This window comes from Furipterus horrens, unplaced genomic scaffold, assembly GCF_987537825.1.
Source record: "Furipterus horrens unplaced genomic scaffold, mFurHor1.1.pri manual_scaffold_15, whole genome shotgun sequence".
Taxonomy (NCBI): domain Eukaryota; kingdom Metazoa; phylum Chordata; class Mammalia; order Chiroptera; family Furipteridae; genus Furipterus; species Furipterus horrens.
The window spans coordinates 14,016,477-14,039,599 of record NW_028327185.1 but is presented as its reverse complement, the minus strand read 5'-3'; the positions used below and the strand labels follow the sequence as shown (position 1 = coordinate 14,039,599).

General features: G+C 42.8%; 1 protein-coding gene and 1 non-coding gene across 2 annotated transcripts in view; one reads left to right on the top strand and one right to left on the bottom strand.

Moving 5' to 3' along the window:
• The first annotated feature begins 4,696 nt into the window (after positions 1 to 4,696).
• LOC149992432 (small nucleolar RNA SNORA25) lies at positions 4,697 to 4,821 on the top strand. The gene has a single exon (XR_016508381.1). It is a non-coding gene; the product is annotated as a small nucleolar RNA SNORA25 (small nucleolar RNA).
• A 10,249-nt stretch (positions 4,822 to 15,070) lies between these two features.
• PLD5 (phospholipase D family member 5) overlaps positions 15,071 to 23,123 on the bottom strand; it is a 134,960-nt gene continuing 126,907 nt past the window's right edge. The window contains exons 8-9 of the mRNA XM_090263259.1: positions 22,037 to 22,151; positions 15,071 to 16,160 (exon numbers count right to left, since the gene is read on the bottom strand). Coding sequence (XP_090119385.1) covers positions 15,904 to 16,160; positions 22,037 to 22,151 — 372 coding nt within the window. The 3' untranslated portion in view covers positions 15,071 to 15,903. The remainder of the gene's footprint in view (positions 16,161 to 22,036; positions 22,152 to 23,123) is intronic.

Below are 23,123 nucleotides of genomic sequence, written 5' to 3'. Positions count from 1 at the left end.
AGGGAGGGAGCAGGGAGGAGGGTCTTTTCCTCGCTGTCCCTTTCCTGAATGATGGGCTGTCAAAGCCGGCATTGATTAATACTGGGGCATTGGGCTCTGTGTGTCACTAAGCACAGCGTTCCTTGCTGACACACTCTTAAGATGTGTCACAGGCCTCTGTAGCCTTCCTTTCCATCCACAGAGCAGAGGCCCCGAGTGCAGGAGCCAAGTGCATTGAAATGAGCGTGTCTGCCAGCCAAATGTACTGTCCTCCCCTCTCATCCGTCTTTGTTAGTGATCAGGCAAGACATCATAAATTGTTTGTTCTCTAATACCTCTCTCTCTAAGTAACATAATGAGTATTGATGCAGCCAAGAATTTAGTGAGTGGGTAGGATGGATGGTTATGAGGGGGAGAAAAAAAATCAGGTGTCGTGTAACCTCAAGACTCAATTTGAGTTGCACTTTGGGACCCTGTTTTGTGGTTTGGAAAAAAAGTGAATTTCATACCAGCTGCTTGTGAGTTGGCAGGAAAAAGAGACCTGACAGTTGGTCCAAAGGCTGACGTCTCAGACCATGGAAGGTGGACGTGAAGCCTGGATGGAGATGGGACAGTACTGGGGACGGATGTTTCCCCCGGCAAGGCCAGATTTTCCCAGCAGCGAGGGGATGTGTGGTGAGAATCCGTGTCATCAGGGACAAAACGTGGGCTTGCAAGTTAAAGCTGGATTTGAATCCAGCCTTGAAAATTGTAACCCTGAGCACAGTGTTTAATTACTCCACCCCTTCCTTTATCTCTGACATGGGGATAACAATGCCTACTTTGCAGGTAACAATGAACAATTATATGCATGTGCATTGTCTGGCATACATACTTGCTTAATAGACAGTAGCAATTATGAACTTCATATTAGAGGATTATTTTGTAGAGAAGTAAATCATGAGATCATTCTTTTGTTGTTTCATGAGTGATTATTTTAAATATGATTTACTCAAGAGCACAGAGTGGTATAAAAAAGTTCTCCCAATCTTTTTCTTTTAGGTTTTATTTATTTTTAGAGAGAGGGGAAGGGAGGGAGAAAGAGAGGGAGAGAAACATCAATGTGTGGTTGCCTCTTGTGTGCTCCCAACTGGGGACTTGGCCTGCAACCCAGCATGTGCCCTGACTGGGAATCAAACTGGTGACACTTTGGTTCGCAGGCCAGGGCTCAATCCACTGAGCTGCACCAGGTAGGGCCCATTCTTTTTCTTAATCACCCTGAGATCCCTTCATCTACAAAACTGTCATAATAATGCTAATTATAACATCTGTCTTTAAGTATGTGTCATAGATTTGTGTGAGGGCAATTGAAGTATAATATGTGAAAATACATTTGCAAGATGTTAAATGGGTTGCAATGATATTTTTAAGCTTCTTTTCCTAACGTTGGATATCAGCACCCTTAGGAGACTAAACCCTCTGGAGAGAACTGATAACAAAGCAGATGTGCCTTTTTCTACATGTGGGCCTATACCAAACTGGTATAGGTGATGGCCAGAAAAAGGCACTTCTTGTAGGAATTTGTCATGTCCGACGTCCAGGCCTTCTTCCTGATACAGAGTCCCACCAGAGTCGCCAAATTGTTACAGAACCCCTGGGCTGCTCCAATTGAAAACAAACCCACGGGCTCTTTAGTTAGGGGTCCGATTGCCTGCCGCCAGAATTACAACTCTTAATACTTCAGTTGAGTGAAAAGAAAATTGTTTATTTAACAGTTACACATATCCTTGCCTCCCCCCTACCAAACCTAGCCAGTTTCAGGAAGGTCAGAAACACCGTTTCCCTACTTCCCAAACACAGGTCAGCTTTACCAGCGGCTGCCAATCATTCAATCTGATTGGGGAGGTCCTTTCTGTGCTGTGGTGCCCTTCAGCTCTCAATACAAAACTGCCGGGATTCTCAGCCTCCTTGCAAACTGTCTTCTTTCTGTAAACCGCGTGGATCTCCTCTCCTTCTCCAGAGCACCCCTGCGAACACCCGCCAGCGAGGGAGACAGCCCCAGAGCGCGCCGCCGCCCCTAAAGTGTTCGCAGCTGCCTATATATCCCTGACTGCGTCCTCTCACGCAGTGGGTGTTGCCAACAGTTCTGACCATTCACAGAACCCCACGTAGGCTCTGTGTGCTTTCCATACCGTCCCCTGGTTCAAGACTCCTCCCATCCACCTGAGGCCTTGGAAGCATCCAAGCAATTTTGCATAATGAAAGACACCAGCCACCAGCCTCAGGCGTGTGGAGGCATTCTGAAAGCTGCTTCCTTCTCCCCACCCCCCAGCCGCAAACTCCGGGGATTTTTTGGACTCCCTGTTTCTGTAACATTCCGTCATGAATCTTCTGGTCACTCTGTGATAAGCAAACGGCTGGTACACACCAGAAGAGAGTAACACTGGGGATGAAAATAGTGCAGCAGCAAAGCTAATCATAATTTCATTTGCTGGGGATTGCGGATGTTAAGCAAAAAGCAGCAAGAGCACCATCGCTGCTTCCTTCTCTCTAATTACCATTTTATAGAGTTGAGGCTTTGTTTTTGAGTCCTTCTGGTTGTCATGGGGACGGGTTATCATACATACTTGTTATAAGCCAAATAACACAGGTGTACAAGAAAAATTAGTTCCCTAATCCCGAGTTTCAGAGGTACACCATGTCGACAGTCTGGTGTGGGTTCTCCCAGCTGTGGGTAGTGAGAGCTGTCAGTGGAGTGACCTTGAATGCCGAGATGGGGACTCAATGCCAGTTTCCTGGAGAAGTAGAGCTTCCTACTATCCGGCTTTCCAGACCATCAGAAGCAGGCTACCTGGGAGATAAATAAAGTCTTGGAAACTGGTTATAAAAATGCAAATAATTCTTTTGTCAATGACATGCTCCCACTATGCACATGGATGGAAAATAATTTAGAATTTGATCACGGCACATCCCTTTGCCACAGACCTAAGTTCAAACTTCCCTCCCCAGTTGCTTAAAAAAGTCCTTACTCATCCTTTGCATCGAATGCAAGATTGTTCTGATTTAATTCCAATCTCTTTTTCCAGTTTCGTTTCCCACCACACACAAAATCTAGGCTTTGGAGCTTTGAAGATCATCCTTGCACAATAGCGTTCCCCACACTGCAACGTGTGCACGGGTCCCCTGGGAGTGCTGTTTACACACAGGTTCTGATGCAGTAGCCTGGGCTGAGTCCCGAGGGTCTGCATTTCTAGCAAGTCCCAGGTCTGCACCCCACACATTGAGTAACAGGGGTCTCCTCATGGCAATGTCCCCATCAGTCCCCTGCCACATCTGTGTCCAGTCTATATCTGAAAATCCCTTAGGACAATGCCTCTTGTTCTACTGTTGGAAAGCATTTCCTTCTGTTTGGCTAAGTTCTGTCTCTGCAGCTCCTCCCCATTGATTCCCAGCTCCAAATGTATTGAGGTTGAATTTCTTTTCCCTATAAGATCTATAAATACTGATGAGAGTTATCAGGCCCTGCTAAATGGACATCCCCCATATGACAGATTCTTATCCTTATATGCCCAGTCGTCCTTCCCTATCTCAGTGATGCTGGTCATTCAGTTTATTCTGGGTCAAAGATGTTCTTCATCTCATTAAAAAAATATTTAAAAAAAAGAAATTAAATTAAAAAAATATTTTTATTTTTTTATTTTTAGAGAGAAGGGGAGGGAGAGAAGGAGAGAAACATCAATGTGTGGTTGCTTCTCCCACACCCCCAACTGGGGACTTGGCCTGAAACCCAGGCATGTGCCCTCACTGGGAATCGAACCAGCGACCCTTTGGGTTGCAGGCCAGTGCTCAGTCCACTGAGCCACACCAGTCAAGGCTATCTTCATCTCATTAGCCAACACCTTGTAGGGGTCCCTTTACACACCATCTTTTCTCTACTCCCTGAAATGTCTCCCATCCGCTCCTTCTCCCATCCTACCCAGGGTAATAAATAGTTCTGTCCTCTGACTCCTATCATGTGTTTATCTCACGAAGCTGACCTTGAGTAATGGGCTGGAGTTGAATCACTGACAGATAGGAGCTGGACCTTGGTGACAGTCTAGCTAGTGCAGCCAGCTTGTCTTTCTCATCCCCAGATCCAAGTAATGTCAACAACAACCACTGAGGTCAAGCCAGTGGAACCAAGAAATGCTGCAGGTACCACAGACTGCTGAGAAAACTGCCTGTATCCTTGGTCAGGGCACATATAAGATTCAATCAATGAACACATAAATAAGTAAAACAATAAATCAACGTTTCTGTCTCTCTCATTCTCTCTCTCCCCCTTCCTCTCTCTCTTTAAAAAAAAAAAAAAAATGCATGAGCCAAGAAGGCAATAGAGAGACTGTCAGTGATACGGAGTTGCAGTGTGTTGTAACCTATTCACAGAAGTGACATCCCATCCATTTTGTTGTTTCGAAGGCACTAGGTCCAGCCCTCACTCAGTGGGACGGAAAATATTATTTGTTTAAAAGTAGGGGGAGCCCTGGCTGGTGTGGCTCAGTGGATTGAGCGCCGGCTTGCAAACCAGAAGGTCACAGGTTCGATTCCCAGTCAGGGCACATGCCTGGGCTGCAGACTAGGTCCCCATTTGGGGGCTTGTGAGAGGCAAGCAATTGATGTATCTCTCACACATCGATGTTTCTCTCCCTCTCGTTCTCCCTTCCTTCCTCTCTCTAAAAATTAATTAATAAAAAATTATAGGTCATTTCAGGGAACTCATGGGACCAAAACCAGGAGCTCTTAACGTTGTGACCTAAGATTGAAGTTCTCCATAGGATGCAATAGACACTCAATAGTGCTATGTTTTCCTGAGGAAAGCTATAAGATTAAGCTACTCATGCCAATGATCGGTGTATGGGAAAGTAAATAAAATAAATGTTCTCCAAGTTAAAAAAAAATTAAGAAGAGGAGGGAAACACATACTTAAAAGGGGATAGTTTTAGTTCATGAAGAAAATGAGACAAAAATGAGTGGCCACTAAGCCTATGCAGTAAAGGGAAATACCAGGCACACATCCAGAGCTGAGTACATGAAATTCAGAGACAAATTGGGCTCCCGCAATGGAAAGCTTGACAGACTCACAGAGCTCAGTTGAGAACACCTTTCTTTTCAGTGATGCTGTTATTTGTAATTTAAAAATTGACGGGCAATGAAATTCATCTAAATAGATCTCTAAAACCCAGGACCACATAAAAGAATGCTAGCTGAACCCCTTACATTTGTGATTATTTTTGCCCTAGCCTAAACACTGAGTCAGCTGGTTAACATAGCTGAGTAAAACTTAGGAGTGTGGCTTTTTTTCTTCATGATTACTGACACCAAGGTTTGGGGTATTGTGTTGTGATTGCATTGATCGTTCTGCCTCAGAGTGTCATTCCAATCCAAGAATTTTTATATTCTTTATCATTCCTTTTTTAAGTATATTTCATTGATTATATTGCTACAATAGTTTCAATTTTCCTCCTTCTTTATCATTCTTAAACAATCCTTACTTTTATCCTCATGAACTTGTCCTCACTCTAAATGAGAAGTTCATTGATAAGTGTGTATTTTCTTAAAATTCTGTTTTTATTTTTTAGTTAGTATTGACATACAGTATTATATTAGTTTCAGGTGCATGTATTTCCTAATCAACTATGTTAGTCATTTATACTATTCTCCAAATATTTTGGATTCTTCACCATACCGGAAATGCCAGTAGGAATAACGTTCTTAGCATTAGTTTAGGTGACATAACGTGACTATTTCTGGCCTCTTTATCATGAGTGGATGTGGCCCTGGAGAGTTTAATTACTGGTGTAAGACCCTCCAGCAATCCCCCTACCCTGTCATAGTGACCAGCAACATTTGCTCTGTCAGTGGGGGTCCCTGAATGGCCACGACGCACAGCGTTCGTGCTGACCGGTGAGGAATAGGTAGTGTGAGGAAAAAATAACCCTTGTGGTTTGAAGCCGCTAAGATTTTGGAATTGCTTGTTGCTGTGTTTATGAGTCAGGGTTCTACCATAGAAATAGAACACGTAAGAAACACACACACACACACACACACACACACACGAGGGAGAGAAAGAGAGGTGGGGAGAGGTACTCATGGCAAGCAATTGGCTTATGAGATCATGGCGCTGGCTAGGCAAGTCTGAAACCCATACAGCAGGCCATCAGAAAGGCCAGGCTGGGCCCCTCAGGCAGGAGTTGGTCCTGCGGTCCATACATGAAAGTTCTTCCTTGTCAGGGCTGCTTCAGTTCTGCTCTTAAGACTTCCTATAAAAAAATTTAAAAAGAAAAGAAAAAGAAAAACCAAAACTAAACCAAAACAGAACAAAAACCCCAAGACCCAACACACACACACACACACACACACACACACACACAAAGAATTAATAAAAGGGACTTCTCATGTGATTGAATAATATTTACCCAGATTATATAGAATAATCTTCCTTACTTAGAAAAAACTGATTATAGGTTTTAATCACATCCCACAAAATACCTTCACAGTGTTTCCTAAGTTATTGTTTTATTGACTCCCTGGGGACTACCACCTAGCCAGATGGACACACAATGGACCGTCACACTGTGGACAACAGCATTAGGCTACCCTGATACATGAACATTCCACCAGCCATGTGCCAGTATCTGACTATCAGCTGCCCTTAGACTTAAATGATCTGTCTCATGCATCCTTTTTATATCAATATAAATAACTACAAACTAATGGGCTGAGTGCCAAACTTAAAAAAAAAAAAATGTGTTTCCAACCCCTAAATTAAATGGTAGTGTTTACGACATTTTTTCATTTTTGAATGAGCATCCTTTACCGGTGGAGAAGAGCATATAACTATACACCATCTCCTTTCTTAATTTTTAATTTAAAATTATTTATTTATTTATTTTTAAAGATTTTATTGATTTACTTTTAGAGACAGGAAGGGAGAGAGAACGCGAGGGAGAGAAACATCAACATGTGGTTGCCTCTAACACGTCCCCAACCAGGGACTGGACCCACAACCCAGGTATGTACCCCAAGTGGGAACCGAACCCGTGACCCCCTGGTTTGCAGGCCAGTGTTCAACCCACTGAGCCACACCAGCCAGGGCTAGACCATCTTCTCATATTATCACCCCCACCTAAATTTAGTAGGAAGGGATGCCAGGCTAAATGTGTCCCGACCCCACCCCCACCCCTCCAGTGCCCCCTATGGCATCTTCAGGACCCATCTGCCTTTGTCAGACCTCTTGGGGTATTTTCACTTCCATCTTTTATAAATCCCTGTAAACTGACCATTTGCCCCAAATATTTAGCATATTATTAGCAACTTTTGCATTAAGTCAATCCTCAGAACAATTTTTACAATTTCTAAATTTAGAACCCATCAGCCTCTACTTAACTCAGTGTGTGTTCGAACTATGCCTCATTTTCCTCATATAAAAAGACAGTGATGGGCTTGGACTTCAAGAGTTTTAATTTTTCTCCCCGGCTCTAACAATCTGTGTCTGTCACGTAGTTATCTCCTAAATAGCTTTTTAATTTTCATTCTCCAATGCTTCTAACTCATTTTTATGAGTCTAGGATATTTGGTTACCATTGATTTGATGTTTAACACTTACAGACTGGATCCGGGTGATTTACCACGATTTCCAGTGTGAGTCCACATCTAATCAAAACATGGTTTACTACAGTGCTTCTTTGACTTTTTCATTTGCTTCCAAGCTACTTAGAAATGAGGATAGCTTTAACTTAGTGGGTTAGTTAGGCCCTTCCGGATTGCCAAGAACAGACATGCAGTCAGGTGATCTCAATTAATGTGAGTTTATTTGTGTTGATACATAAGAAAGTAAAGAAGATAAGAAAGCAACCCGGGAACCACAAAGTCTGGCCTCATGGTTCAGGAATCAATAACAATTACTCCTGTAGCCTAAGAGCAGAAACGGTGAAGCAGCAAGAACTCTGTTGTCCTAGCTGCTAAAGTAGCTGCCACTACTGCTCTAAGTCACACCATTAGGGTGGCTTAGCTCCTCTCTCCGTTTTGGATGCTCTTGGGGGTACTCATTCCCTTTCTGCCTTTCCTATTCAGACTCCCTAAGGGAGGGCTCTGGGTTGTCGGGGCAGTGCTGGGTCCATCTCCTTCCCAAGGCCATTCCTTGACCTGTGAATGGTTTCTTTGGATCCAGTTTGAACCTTGGTACAATTAACTGTGGCCAGTGTGGAAAGTTCCCACGACAGCAAACAGGATTCTGATCACACAGCAGCTATGTGTGGGGGTCCATCCAGGACTCCAGGAAAACTATAGACCCACCTACGAAATACAGAAAATATGCAGCTTTACTGCTGGGCACGAAAGCTTTTGTTCTGCAATGCCCCTTTCTCACGGAAGATTTTCCAAGTGCTCTACTGATACTGTAACATCCCTGAAACTGGGGCGCTGCCTTTCTTTTCTTACGTTATGGAGGGAGATATTGCCTTTAGCAACATGCATTTTCTAAAGAAGCAGATAATCTCTACATTTAAGTAAATGTAAGTGAAATGATACATTAAGCTTTGATTTGTATAAATATTGTTGGAATATATTTTTTGAGTTGTCTCTAAAGATCTTCTTCCCCCACTCATATTGGAAAGTTACATATAATTTTAATATTTTTAATCCCGGAACTTGAGGTCATACTCCCAAGATCTGTTATATACCCATGTGGGGACACCCCAAATTAGACAACAGGTGTGTGTCCATGCTTGTGTCTTATGAGCTCAAAATGTCTCAATCATTCCTTAGAGCTTTCCACCAATGGATGAGGGAATTCACAATTTTTCAACATGTCTTGAGCAAAAAGAAATGGGGTTGAGAGCCAGATGTCCATTTTATAAAAGAAAAACCATTTCCTTACTAATTTTTCTCTCATATGACACAAAAATTAATAATAAATAATCTTCATCCTTACTACGATTTGACTGGGCTCTTGAACAGCATCTTCTCTCATCAGACTCGACCCAACTTAAAAAAAAAAAAAAGCCCATAAATTGAGGGATTCAGAAAATGCTGATAAAATAAAGTTATTATTGACTAGTGCAGATTCAGAAAGTTAGCTCTATTAAGCCTTTGCTAAACTCTCAAATGGCAGCTAAAAACGTATGCCTCTTCAGATTTCTTCTCTTTGTGAAAAGGTCACTGAAAGTGTGCACATACTTTCACAGATAAGACTTTGCCTGAACCCTAATTTACTTCAGCAAATCAACAAAATTGTATTCTGTATGGGTCTTACGAAAGGCATCATACCAAGAGCTCAAACATGTTTGTCTTGAATAGACCCTCTGACTGGCCACATAGGAAGGAAATTTGTGTACTTGGAGGAATTGTTTTGGGTGGTTTTCAAGGTCTTCTCTAAACCTGTGATTTCATAGGAGTTTATTGAGCAGATGCCAGGAGTTTTTGATTATGGATGTAAGCCTGGAAAGAAGAGAGCGTGGTAGGAAAGTGTAGAGGGCAGCTGAACTCATATCCACAAATGCCTCTTCTATCCAGGGCCAGAATGTATGTATGGCCTGATCTCTACAATGGTTTCTTCACTATGAAATCCAATTGTTCACTTACTCAAAACCAAGACATATTGGAAACAAACTTTTTTTTTTTTTTTTTTTTTTGTAGAGACAGGAATATTGTTACAAAAATGCCTCCTTGGGCCAATATACCAAATGGGGGCAACATACCCCATATTCCCCATATTCATCACTTGGAGTATAGTTTGTGTACTCAGAGAGACTGGTTTGTTTCTGAAATCAAGCTGAAGAGAAACATAAATGCCTCATCTCACAGAATTAAAAAAATATATATAATACTTATCCGAAAAAATTGAGCACTTGGTTATACAAAAGGTTTGAGAATTTTAATGATGTCCCCAAATTCAGCCCTTTATCACACCAACTTATTTAAGTATCTTAAGGTTAGTAATAGAGATATGTCTAGGTATAACTTTATCCTATTTACATAAAGAAACATTAAAAATTCAAGATATCCTCTGTAAAAGAAGTTTAGTAGTTAAACATAGCAAAAGGAAATGCATAACAGCCTATTAAATATTACATTTCTTTTCATCAAATTTCCAAAAGGTGCATAAGCAGTCAGTGACCTTTTTGTAGAACTCTGTAAGTACAAGACTGCTAATGGGTCAAAATAAGAAAATTTGGCTTTTACAATTTCAAGAAACTTCTGAAGAATACCTAAGCAGTCACTGTAAAAAGCAGGATCTTCATAATTCAGCCGAAGATGGAAATTCTCTCAAGTGGGAAAGGCAGGCTATAAACTGAGATTGACTTCAAAGTTATTGGAAAGCTTCCACCAATTTAAAGCAATAGGGTAAAAATAATGAATACCTATTTGGTTACCAACATATGCAAGATACTAAATCTCAGCAGATGAAAAAATGCTAAATATGAATTAATTTATCCAACGTACCTTAGGCTAAATAGACATTATATTAACCTCTCCTTCAAAAAGGCTTATAGTATCTCCTTTGCACTGTTGGTGGGACTGCAAACCAGTACAGTCACTATGGGAAATAACATGGGTAATTCTCAAAAAACAAAAACTAGATATACCATATGACCCAGCAACTCCACTTTTGTGTATAAACCCAAGGAACACGAGAACACTAATTTGAAAAGAAGTATGCACCCCTATGTTCATTGCAGCACTGTTTACAGTAGCCAAGATACGGAAGCAACCTAGGTGTCCATCGATAGATGAATCGATAAAGACGATGTGGTACATATATGCAATGGAATATTACACAGCAATAAAAAAGAATGAAGTCTTGTCATTTGGAACAACATGGATAGATCTAAAGTGTATTCTGCTAAGTGTAATAAGTCAGGAAGAGAAAGACAAATACTATATGATTGCACTTATATGTGGAATCTAAAAACAATGGACAAACAAACAAAGCAAAAAGAGATAGAAACAGACCAAAGGGGTGGGAAGGGAGAGTTAGTCAACAATGTTGTGTTAAGCTTATACAGTGACAGGTGATTGGGTGGAATTAGTGGGGTAATCACACTGTAAGATACAAAAATGTTGGATCACTATATTGTACACCTGAAACTAATATAACCGATATACAGTTGTATAACAGCTATGCTCAAATAAAAATAATTAAAAAAAAATGCTAATAATAAAATATACCAGCTCACTGAGACTAAGTACAGAAAACTAAAGAATCAAACACGTGTCCACAATAGATGGTGCTGTTTATAAGGGACTGAGTTTGAATGACCAAGAACAAAGTATCTTCTTCATTACAGACGATAGCTGTTCTGTTGCATATGAAGGCAACTTGTTACATTCCTTAAACGTTAATAACAATGGAATGAATTCCAGACAAAGAAACTCCCACAAGTGGTCACACATGATTAAAAGGCAGATTCTGGGATAGAATTCCTGAGACAGTGGGACCCTGGGTCTGATCTCATGAAGAAATTCTTGTAGCCTTTTAATTTTTTTCCTTACAACTTAGTTCAATACAAGTTCTTAAAAACAAACAGAAAACTCAGCATGAATCAAAGTCACTTGCAAATAGCCACAGGCTGGGGGAAAAGATATGCCGTCAGTCCCAGGTTCTACGAGGCACTTTTAACTGCAGTAACAGAACACATTTTTCAAAGCGCAACATCAACCAAAGCTGTGATCAGACCCATCTCACTAGGAACCAAACCAGAGGTGAGATGCAGAAGAACACAAATACAGCCCGAATGGGAAAAGGGGTGCCCATAGCCCCACAGATGCGAAGTCCATCTGCAGCCCTTTCATTTCTTTTACTGAGTCTGTTTTGACTTTTAAAAGACATTAGTTTTCACCCTGGCTGGTGTGGCTCAGTGGATTGAGTGCTGGCCTGTGAACCAAAGGGTCACTGGTTTGATTTCCAGGCAGGCCACTTGCCTGGGTTGCAGGCCAGGTCCCCAGCTGGGGGTGCACGAGAGGCAACCACACAGTGATGTTTCTCTCCCTCTCTTTCTCCCTCCCTTCCCTTCTCTCTAAAAATATAAGTAAATAACATCTTTAAAAGACACTAGTTTTCATTCTATGTCCCGTGAGACTTCAAGTCCTTGAAGCATCTCTTTACAAGGTCCTTTAAAGACAGTGGGAACATTTTGCTTCTGTCATTGTTAGGTACTCAAAGTGCGCTGTTTACAGGGCATGGATGTCACCTGGAATGTTCCATGTCCTCTATGGTGGTTTGATAAGCTGTGTGATGCAATTGTTTGATATGCCAGTGGCCTGTGGCAATGCAGTACTGATATCTGAGCGTGTGCCCATGATAAGATCTGTGTGGCTTGGAAGGAGAGCAGGCTGCGCAAAATCTGTAGACACGCATATACACGTTTTCATCTGGGAGGCCCATCTGAAGTTTCTCATATAGCGAAATCACTGTTTAAAATCAATGCTTGAGGTTCCATAAGGCACTAGGTCAATGGAAGTGGCACAGAAATCTAACATACAGTCTCGTGTTATGTTTGCTTTACTTCCCACCACCCTTGGCCCTTGGCTGGTTTGGCTCAGTGGATTGAGCGTCGGCCTGCGAGCTAAGTGTCGCTGGTTCGATCTTCCAGTCAGGGCACATCAGAGAAGGAAAACTCTGACTCCAAAAAACCTCCGCTGCCTTGCGGCATACCTCTTCAGGGGAAAGGCTAAGGGAGTAAACCCCGACAGAAAATCCGGAGCCGGAGTCCCTAAGGCGGTTTGACGTTGTAGTCAACACCGGCAACTCCTGCGGCGCACCTGAAGCCAAGCTGTATTGACTCCGTCTTTCCCTTGGACCCTTCAGCTGCGAAGAGAGGGGGGGTCTGCTGCATGGGCAACAGCAGACCCTCCATATCACCCTGCCCAGGCTCTGTAGCTTCAGCTTCACTGGAGAGGACACTCCAGCGTCATCACAAGATGTCGATTCAACACGGGAGGAGACAGATACCGTGTCACTCCCGAGTCGGACTGCACAGCCATTCTCGGCGGTGCAGATAGACTCTTAAGAAGCTACACCATCGTCTCTCGAGACGGACGGCTGCTGCCGGGGGGGGGACTTCCCACCACCCCTGGGAGATAAGTCCTGCGATATTTGTGGGGGACCTGGAAGTTGGTAGTCTCTATAGCACAGACGCAGTCTAAAAGAGAGGAAGACCACTTCTAGAGCGGTACACAAAGCATCCAAATGAAAAAGCAAGTTCTGCAGGATGGAATGTTCTCTCAGGAGGTGTGGAGCCAGTTCCAACACTCTCTGCCCTAGGGCTGTTTCCCTGGCTGCCTGGACCACCTTGAAGAGGGGCGCTGCGGGGCCAGGTAGGGCTCTGACACTGCTGGTGCATGGCAGAAAGTCCCAGGGCACCATTCCTGGAGCCGCCTTCAGATGGGGCTCAGAGGGAAATGGCAGGGATGGTCAGTTCACGAAGGACAAGATTCTCTCCCCCTATGATATGCCAAAGATAGTGACAGTGGCCTTGGCTGGTGTGACTCAGTGGATTGTGTGCGAGCCTCTGAACCAAAGGGTCACTGGTTTGATTCCCAGTCAGGGCACATGCCTGGGTCGCAGGCCAGGTCCCCAGTTCCCCAGTTAGGGGTGCGCGAGAGGTAACCACACATTGATGTTTCTTTCTCTCTCTCTCTCTCCCTTCTCCTCTCTCTAAAAATAAATAAATAAAATATTAAATAAAAAAAAAATAAGATAGTGACAACAGAGGGTCCCCCTTACACCAAAATGGTGCTTCTCCCATGGCTCTCACAAATACTCCAAGTGACAACTTGAGAACTAACCAGGAAGCAGCCGTCTCTCCTCCATTCATATGTCCTTTTTGAGCTCAGCCCAGGTTGCTTTCCTTTGCGGGGCATGGAACGTGGTATGTTTGTCTCCATGCCTACTCTTTGCTTGCTTGCTTGTTTGCTTTTTTAAATCATCACCCAAACTACCTTTACTTTACCGAGATGTCTGGCCAGATAACTTCTGACTCAAACAAGGATTGTGTATGTGGTAAATATTGAGAGTCTCATAAACTGGCCATTATTGATGAAGAATTTCATTAAGAATCCCCCAATCATTTATAAAAACATGCTACCCTTAAAAAAATACAGCTCTCTTCACTGTCCGTTAACTATCCAGTAAAGCAATACTTGGAACCAACAAGAAAAGAAGGTATATGGTTGCTAGGTAACCAACAATAGGCATTCTACAACAAGCAAACCCATTGGATGAGATTCACAGATTCCCCCATCACTCTTTATGGCATATTAGAAATCAGATCTCTAGAAACAGAAAAAAATGTACTGAAGATTCCATTTCTTTGCTCTGAAAACACATGTACACACCATGCCAGTCCCGAAGAACAATCCTTAGCGCAGTGCCAAGCTTTATGTTGCTGTTATTTATGCCAGAGTGACCCAACACAAGGATGACAGTCCCGGCGTCCAGCAGGGTTTTTGCGTTGCTGTGTTCCTCCACATGTGCAACTGGAAGCTGTGAATCTGTTTTCCTTCGTAGGTTCTCTGGGAGAACCTGGTATCGATTCCATCAGGAGACCACAAAGATTATTTCAAGAAGAAAGATTCTACATCATAATGCTTAGCATTTATATAGGTTCTTTTGATCTCAAAACAAGTTATAAATATTTCCTACCGTAACAACATGTTCGCGAGGTAGGTGAGTATTTACTGTCCCTACATTACCAATAGAAACCCGCGGCCAAGGAGAGAGTCAGGAGCAACATTAAGCGTGGGCGTCAGGAGGCCACCTGCTCTGGGCTCTGAAGAGGCCACGTCTCTCTGGTGTAGCAACAGCCTCTGTTAATATAGGGTTAAACATTGTATAGATATAAAACAACACACAACAACATTATAGAACAATAATCCAATATTTTTGTTTCTTAGTAAAATATGTTAAGCACAGTATTTAAATTGCATTTGGTATATTAAATAGCAGAAGGTATATTAAATAGCTCTAGAAACGTTTGCTGGCATACTCTTAACAGCGTGATGATTCTAAAGAAATTCAAATCCAGTGATGCATAGAGATCTTTCTTTTATAATACCATAAACTAAACAAAAATGTGAAAAAAGACTTTATTCCCTATAATGCAGGCTTAATAGCTAGCTGGATATTAGCAGGTGGCTATATAATTTTTCTGAGCTTCAGAGAAAGGATACATATTGCTGGCTGTGATTTTAAAATATCAACTTGGTAGAGAAAAAACACAGCTGAAAGGTGAAAATTAAAGACTGCTATTTCCATTTTGTATCCATTCTGAGGAATTCATACACTTTCAAAAAATATTATCATACTTGGAGAATTAGTGCCAAGGTCAATATAGGGACACTATGTCATAACATTTGTGAGAAGAGAAAATGATACAGAATAAAATCTATGGTGTCAGAAGAAAATGAACAAGGGGGCAAAAAAGGTATTTTTCAAGAGTATTGAAGGATGGCATGAGAATTTCATGCAAAGATGACTATATAGGTCTTGGAGGTGGTTTACAAGGATAAATACTTGGTTTGATTTCTTGTGTAAGGTGAATTCCTCATTCTCCTCTAAGCCAGGAGTTCTCGGAATAGTAAAGAGCTTACCTCATGCTAAGCTTCCTAAGAACTGACCACGTGGGCCAGCAGAAAAAGATCTAAAACTAGAAAGAAAGAGGCATCAAAGTCTTAAAATCGATATGCAACTGTAAAAACTAACGTCCAAGCCGAAATGACCTTCTCTGTCAGAAGTAACAAATACAAAAGTCTGAAATTGAGTGTCCACGCCACTAAGATATGGTTAGATAGTACATGGCGTGTCAGAGATGATTTTTTTGTAAGTGTGCTTTTTCCCTAAAAAAGACATATTAAATTGTTTTTCTCTCCTCAAGGCCTTTATATAGAAATATGTTCCTTCATGTGTTATCCACTCGCAGGGTCCTTGGCAGTTGCATTGTACGTGACAGTTTTGTCTGAGGGGAGGCTGAGTTTGAACAGGCTGGAGCAGTTTGGCTGTTTGGTTGGCTGCAAGCTTCTAGCGTAGGGCGAGTACCAGTCCCTCTCAAACACATCTTTCAGTTGCTTAATGATGCTTGTGTTGTTTGTCACATCTGCTTGGTTGATCACAAGGCCCGTGCCCGCATTCTGGGTAAAATCATTCCCTACCCAGTCAAAATTTCCTGCAAACACACAAAGGAAATAATGGTGAGGATCCGCTGGGGAATATTCCCCACATAGTGAAATACAGAGCAGATTCTGTTAAAACATAATAATAAACACTTGGGAATAACGACAGGGAGGCTTGATTGTGTTGACAGCTCAGGAAAAAAAAAAAAATTCCAAGCAGCCTTACATATATCAGATTAATATTTGCATATTATTTTGGCATTTTCTTCAGCTTTGCTCATCTTGAAACTCAAAACAAGGAATCTGCTGTTCTTTTCTGTAAATGTTATTTCTTATTGACATTCACAAGACACACTAAATACGGCAACATTTAAAATATATAGGAACCCATTTAAAAATCCTGTGAACGATTACTGCCTTTTCAGAGAGACATCTAATCCATATGGACAAATGAAGGATTCTAATTATAATGCTCAGAAGCTTTCATACCGAAGAAAAAGCCAGAGAAGGAGAACCAGTTCCGATCTGCATACATACACACTTGGGCTTGGACTTCAATCATTCCCCAGTTTCTGTTTCGTCTCCCCAGACCAGGAGCTGCCCCGGCAGCGCCAGCGGGCTCCCCACTCTGAGCGCCTGGCGTTAGAAAGTGCATTAGTCTCTGCTCAGGCAGCTGTAATGAAGTACAGGGCGGTCTGGACAATGGACATTTACTGTCTCACAGTTCCGCAGGTTAAAGGTCCGTAATCAAGGTCTCAGCAGGGGTGGCTCCTTCGGAGGGCTGTGTGGGAAGGATCTGTCCCAGGCCTCTCTACTTGGCCTGTAGACGGTTGTGTCTTCACACTGTCTTCGCCCTGGGCATGTCTGTGTCCATATGTCCCCTTTTTATAGACGACACCAGTCAACTTGGATGAGGGCCCTCATTTTAACCTGATTACCTCTGTGTGGACCTTATCTCCAAATAAAGTCATCTTCTGAGGGCCTGGGGGTGAGGACTTCAACATATGAATCTTGGGCGGACACAATTCAGCCCATAACAGGCACTAAGGCTGGGATGTGTCCCAGAAGAGGCTAATGGTGTCTAAGTCACTCACATGTGGTTGACCTTAAAGGGGTGGGGGTAGATAAAAGGGCTGAGCTGCCCAAAACTCTCACTGGAATCTCATGTCTGGTATCCACTTGGGGGGGAGTTTCCAGCAGGGAACAGGTTCCCCTCGGCGGGCAACAGTACTGTTTACTTCTTTGTTCTTGTTTATGTACTGAGCGTCTAATTAATGTCTACCAGGTACTATGTTAGGGGCCATGATATAGAACCAAAAAGGACAGTCCCTGCCTTGGAGGCGTCCAGCAGGGAAACACAATGATTATAATACAAAGCGCAGGAGACAGCACAGGAGATATGTGTATATGATGCCATGAGAGCAAGAGAGAGACATTTCTTTTTTTTTTTTTTCCATAGGATAAAGCTTTTTCATTTATGAAAACGTCTACAAAATTCTAATAGAAATTTATTTGTTCATTTACAACAAAATTAATCTTATAAAAATCAGTTTTTATAAACCTTTCCAGGAATGCCTCTTATAATTAAAAATAAGGTTTTGACATCCAACTGATTGTATTCAAGACTTTTTCTTTCTTTCACATTTTGGGGTTGAAAGGAGGAAAAAAATCTAACTGTAGCTAAATAAGTCAAGAAAGGGGCCTTTCATTGAGAAATGAGAGATGCATAAAAATTTATTAATTAGGAAATTAGGGAGCCACACCCCCAAGAGGATGCAACAAAAATATAATTAGCTCTTGGAGCATGGCAGGGAGGGGCTAGGGGTGAGGTTGGCATAGGGTCTTAGAGGGTAGAAGAAATATCATTGGTTAAGTGCCTCCTGTGACGAAAGCACTGTGCCTGTGATTTACACTACCTCATATGGTGGTAGGATTAAAACCCACTTTACAGGAGTGTGAGACTCAAAGAGGTGAATAAAGTTGCCCATCACACGGCCAATCAAGGGTAGACCTGGTCTGCCAGTTCCATAGACCATCTACAGTGCCATCCACGAAGCATTATTCTGCCGATAAAAAGGATTTAGCTGTGTCCAGACTGACAGCTATTTCATATCCAGCCCGGGTCTGGTCTAAGCTCTCTGCTTTGGTCCCCTCTTTGGTTCACAGCTGGTGTCATAGGGGAATAGAAGGTGTTTGAAGTGTGAACTTGACTTTCTGTTACCACAGCAGCTTCTCAGGCACCGCTGCAGGAGAACATGCTGATTCAGACTCCCCCACACACATATCAACTCCCGTTTCCATATGGCACCTCTGGAATATTGGAAGACAAGTCCCTTGTCTCTCTCACGTTACTTGTTGATTCCTCAGGGCCTCGATCAAATATAATCAGTAGACAGAAAAAACTCTTCTCTCTTTACCTCTCTCCTGCATCTTACCCCCAGCCCCCAAAACACTACAAGATGCTGCCCACAGCTTCACGATAGACATACCTTTGGATGAATTTTATTGCTATACATGAGTGAGATGTCTATTAAACGGTTCATAACATCACGTTGGGGGTCTCTGCGCACAGACCCCCTTTGGTGATGCTGTGTTCCCGACAGTGTGCCCTCTGACACGTGCTCACACTCACAGAGGCTCAGTGCCAGGTGATCGAGGGCTTGGCTCTCTAACTGGGGAGTAGCTACTGCAGGTGAGAGTTGTTTCTGGAGCCTGCTGGCAGGGAGCATCGTCTATTCATCACACAAACAAAAGGCTCCTGCTTTTCAAGAACTAAAACCTCATCCCTACAGCTAAGCACCAGGCGCTGGAGCCAGGGCAGTACATTTTTTTTCTCATTAATGTTATCTCATTTAATCTTCACTGCAACCCTCTGAGGTGATCACCTGAACTCCATTGTATGGATGAGGAAATGAAGGCACAGAAAGACTAAGCCACTTGTCCAAGGTGGGAGTGAAAAAGTATCAGGGTGAAGTTCAAAGCCAGGTCTGACTCTGCGGTCCACATTCAACTTCTGCTGCATTCACCTCGGACCCTAAAGGCATATCATGTGCTAACTGTGCATGTCACCCTGGACTTGAACATCAGCCTCCAGAGTTAATGCATCAAGCCACCCTGGGGGTGCCATCTGCTCCATTCATCTGCGAATCACACTCTCTGAAGGAAAAATACATAGAAATATGCTTTGGGGTAACACTAGGAAGGGAAATGATTAGGGCAGAGAAGGGATGAGATTTTGAAGCCCTTTTTTTGGTGAAATTCACCTTTTTCCTTCAATACAATAGATGAAGTCAAAATCCTGTATAACTATCAATTCTCAAAAGCTTTAATTACATCCTTCTCAGGAATTATAGCTGCAGGCCATTCTCATAGTCCTACAGAGGCGCTCCTATACCCAATGTGATCACACTTTCTTATTTTTCACTTCCCAATGGCTTGGCTGCACCTCAGAATCACAGTATACGCTTCAGTATGTTTTCCAGCTGGGCTGGTTTCACCAGCGCTTTTGAGATAGCCACTGGAGCTTCCAGAATGTAGGTTTAGGCCCCACGTGCCAGAACTGTGGTGGCCCCTCGGGAACGCCATGCCGACGGTGCAGATGAACTTGCTGGGAGGGTACATGGGTCTCAGCGGGCCTTCCGGCACCTTCCATCAACCTACTGCCCCCTCGCCAATCCTCTAATAACTCAAACCATCTCCCAGATGAGTCTACCAAACTCAACTCAAACATACGCTGGAGAATTAAAAGGTAGAGAGATGATACTGTTTGGGGACTCTTCTGTAAGCCTTGTGAAAATTTAATAGAGCTGTAATTCTATGCAAGGTTTATTGTGGATTTTTCTTAATTCAGAATTCTCAGCTGGTGTCTGAGTGATGATTTAAGAGCTCTCTAGAACATGCTGATAATTATTTAAGTTATCAATGAATTTTTCCTCTTGATGCCCTTTAGATATTTTTACACTAGAACTATTTCACTCTAGGGAGTTAATGTTTTGCTAAAATGCTATGTGTAAAATAAACTTAATTAAAAATGCATTAAAACATAGAGCCCAGAAATAGACCCGCCTAAACAGAGTCAACTGATCTTGATAAAGGAGCAAAGGCAATACAGAGGAGCAGAGACAGTCTTTTCAATAAATGGTGCAGGGACACCAGGGCACCTACATGTTGCAATGAATCTAGACACAGGCCTTGCGCCCTTCACAAAAGTTAGGATCATAGACCAAAATGTAAAATGCAAAACTATAAGGCTCCCAGGAGAAAATGTAGATGGCATGGGGTTTGGTGAAGACTGTTTAGATTCAACAGCAGAGGCACAATCCATGGAAGAAATCATTGATAAGCTGAACATCATTAAATTAAAATTTTTTCTGCTCTGTGAAAGACACTGTCAAGAAAAGAAAAGGATAAGCCGCACACGGGAAGAAAATATTTGCAAAAGACACGTCTGATAGAGGACTGTTATCCAAGATTACAAAGCACCCTTAAAACTGAACAGTAAGAAAACAAAACACCCAGCCACAAAATGTGCCAAAGACCTTCACAGCCTCCTCACCAAAGAAGATATACAAATAAGTGTATGAAAAGATGCTCCACACCATGTGTCATCATAGAAACGCAGTACCTCCTTTTTCTGTTTGTAATTTTTAGTTTTTTTTTACAATTCTATAATACATCATGTGTGTATTGAATTATGTGTTCACCACCCCAAGTCAAGTCTCCTTCCATCACTATTTACAGCCCCCTGGCCCCTCTCCTCCCCGCCCCCACCCCCTTTCCCTCTGGTAATCACCACACTGTTGTCTGTGAGGGCTGAGGGATTTTTTTTTTTTTTTTTTTTTTTTTTGCAGTGTTTTCTGAAGGGCTGCAGAGGCAGAGGGCCCCGGGGAACCCTGATTCCAGAGGCAGCTCCTTTCCCCTTACATCGGCGTGTGGAAGTCATTCATATCTCACGGCTCAAGGTTCCTCATTTCTAAGCTGCAGGTAATAAAAAGTGCCCCTGCTATTGGCAATGCTGCTGAGAGGTTAAGGGAAGACCAAGTGCTTTACAAAGTTAAAAGGGCATATTCTTCCCTCACTCACTGAATCTGGGAGACAATACAGTTTCCACAGTCCTAACTATACCTGTGGTGTTCCGCTCTGCTTTAGCCCTGCCACGTCATCTGTTCAATGTGATATCCATGTTGCTGCTTTGAGACGTACGCATCCTGGTTTTATAGATAATTTTTATTCTGCCTGTGTTGGTACCAGCTTAAGGGGTTGCCCCACACATATACACGCAGTGGGAAAGTGGAATGGATTTGATACATTAGTAAGTAATTCCACCAGAACATAGGATTTCTGCATCTGGAGTTTTACTACCTTCATAAAAAGCACTAACATGAATCGGGACGATCCATGTGCCAGATGATTTGCATATGATCCCGTTTAATCTTCACCCAGCGAAGTGGAAGCTATTATTAGCCCCATTTTACAGATGAGAAAACTGAGGCTTAGAGAGCTAAGTAAATGCCTGAAGTTAGACAATGAACAAAAAGGCAGAAGTGGGATCACGCCTCAGGCAGTGTTCTGCCACTGAACTCCAGTGATGTCTGCTCCATTACGACAGGCTGGCTATGGTCCCGTGAGCCGGGAAGGAGCGCCGTGCCGGGACTCACCTCTGATGGGCCCGTCACCTCGCCTACAAAATGAGGCAAAGGGACCACAGAACTTACGCAAAACACTCATGAGGAAACATCTTATATGGCCTCTTAGAAGGTGAGTCAGCCATATCGGATAAATCCCTCCTGCTTCCTGACCTCTGGGGACCCCACCCTCCTCGCTGGCAGGGCCCCCGGAGTCTCTGCTTCTCTGCCATGGCTACGGAGCACAGCTGGCCCGCTGCTCACCTGCACGATCCCCCAAGGAGCCTTGCGGTCCCAGCACCTACCGATATAAGCTGCTCCATCCGTCACCATGTACTTGTTACGATTTAATTTAGGAAAGGTGTGATTCCTTTGCTCTTTCGTAGCGCAAGCATTCTCTCTTTCCAGATCAAAAAATTTCTGTAAGACAAAAATAAATACATAAACAAACAAATAAATAAAGCAGATGAATAGAGAACATGTTTGGTCTTGTTCAAGAATACAGAAGGGTTTTATTATCCAAATATCCACAATGGATCTCCTATTGTGTTATTAAAACCACAATCTTGTCACTTTGTACAGATGAAGCTATTTTTGTTCTCAAATCTCTATAGACCGCAAGAGAGACAGTGAGCATGCTCAGATCTCATGAACACTTTTAAGCTACAAAAGTCACACCAAATTCATTGTTTCCGTAGGGTAAGGGCCAGAAGGTTGTTTAATTCTCCTTGTCTTACTCATCAGGGTGCACTGGCATTTGAAGTGGGCCTCAGGGTGCTTTCTGTCAAGCATGCCAATGACCTGAACGAATATTCTCACACCCTGCATACATTAGAGGGCAGCAGGCCCCTGTCCATGACTAGCCAATTAAACTGGGGATTTGCAAAGGTCAAAAGAGATTTTGCCAAAGGAACGAATACTTTGCATTTGAACTCCTGGGTCTAAGGCTCTTTCAATAGGCAAATAAAATTAAAAAATCACAACTTCACCTCACGAACCCTGAATTTCAACTACATGACCCAAGACATGGCATTCCAGATCCTCTCCTGCCAGGGATGGGGAAGTTCTGAGAGGGGGGCCAACAGCAGGAGGGGGTGGGCTTGTGTCTCAGAAATCTCTGAAATTGTAAATACTTAGATGGGGCTTAAATGGTGACTGTTCACAGGATCCAACAGCTGAGCTCACAGGAAGACGCCATCTAACAAGAGGGCTCAAGTCTCTGTCACACTAGAAAATGCTGCATTTTCAGAACTGCATGGAACCTTCCTGAAATAATCTTAAGGCTGTGGAGGAACCGTGTGTGTCAGAGAGAAAAACAGGATGATACCTAGGAATGAAAGTGTCATTTATAGTTTGGTGTTTGGAAATAATGACCTTGTCTTCCCCGTCCCC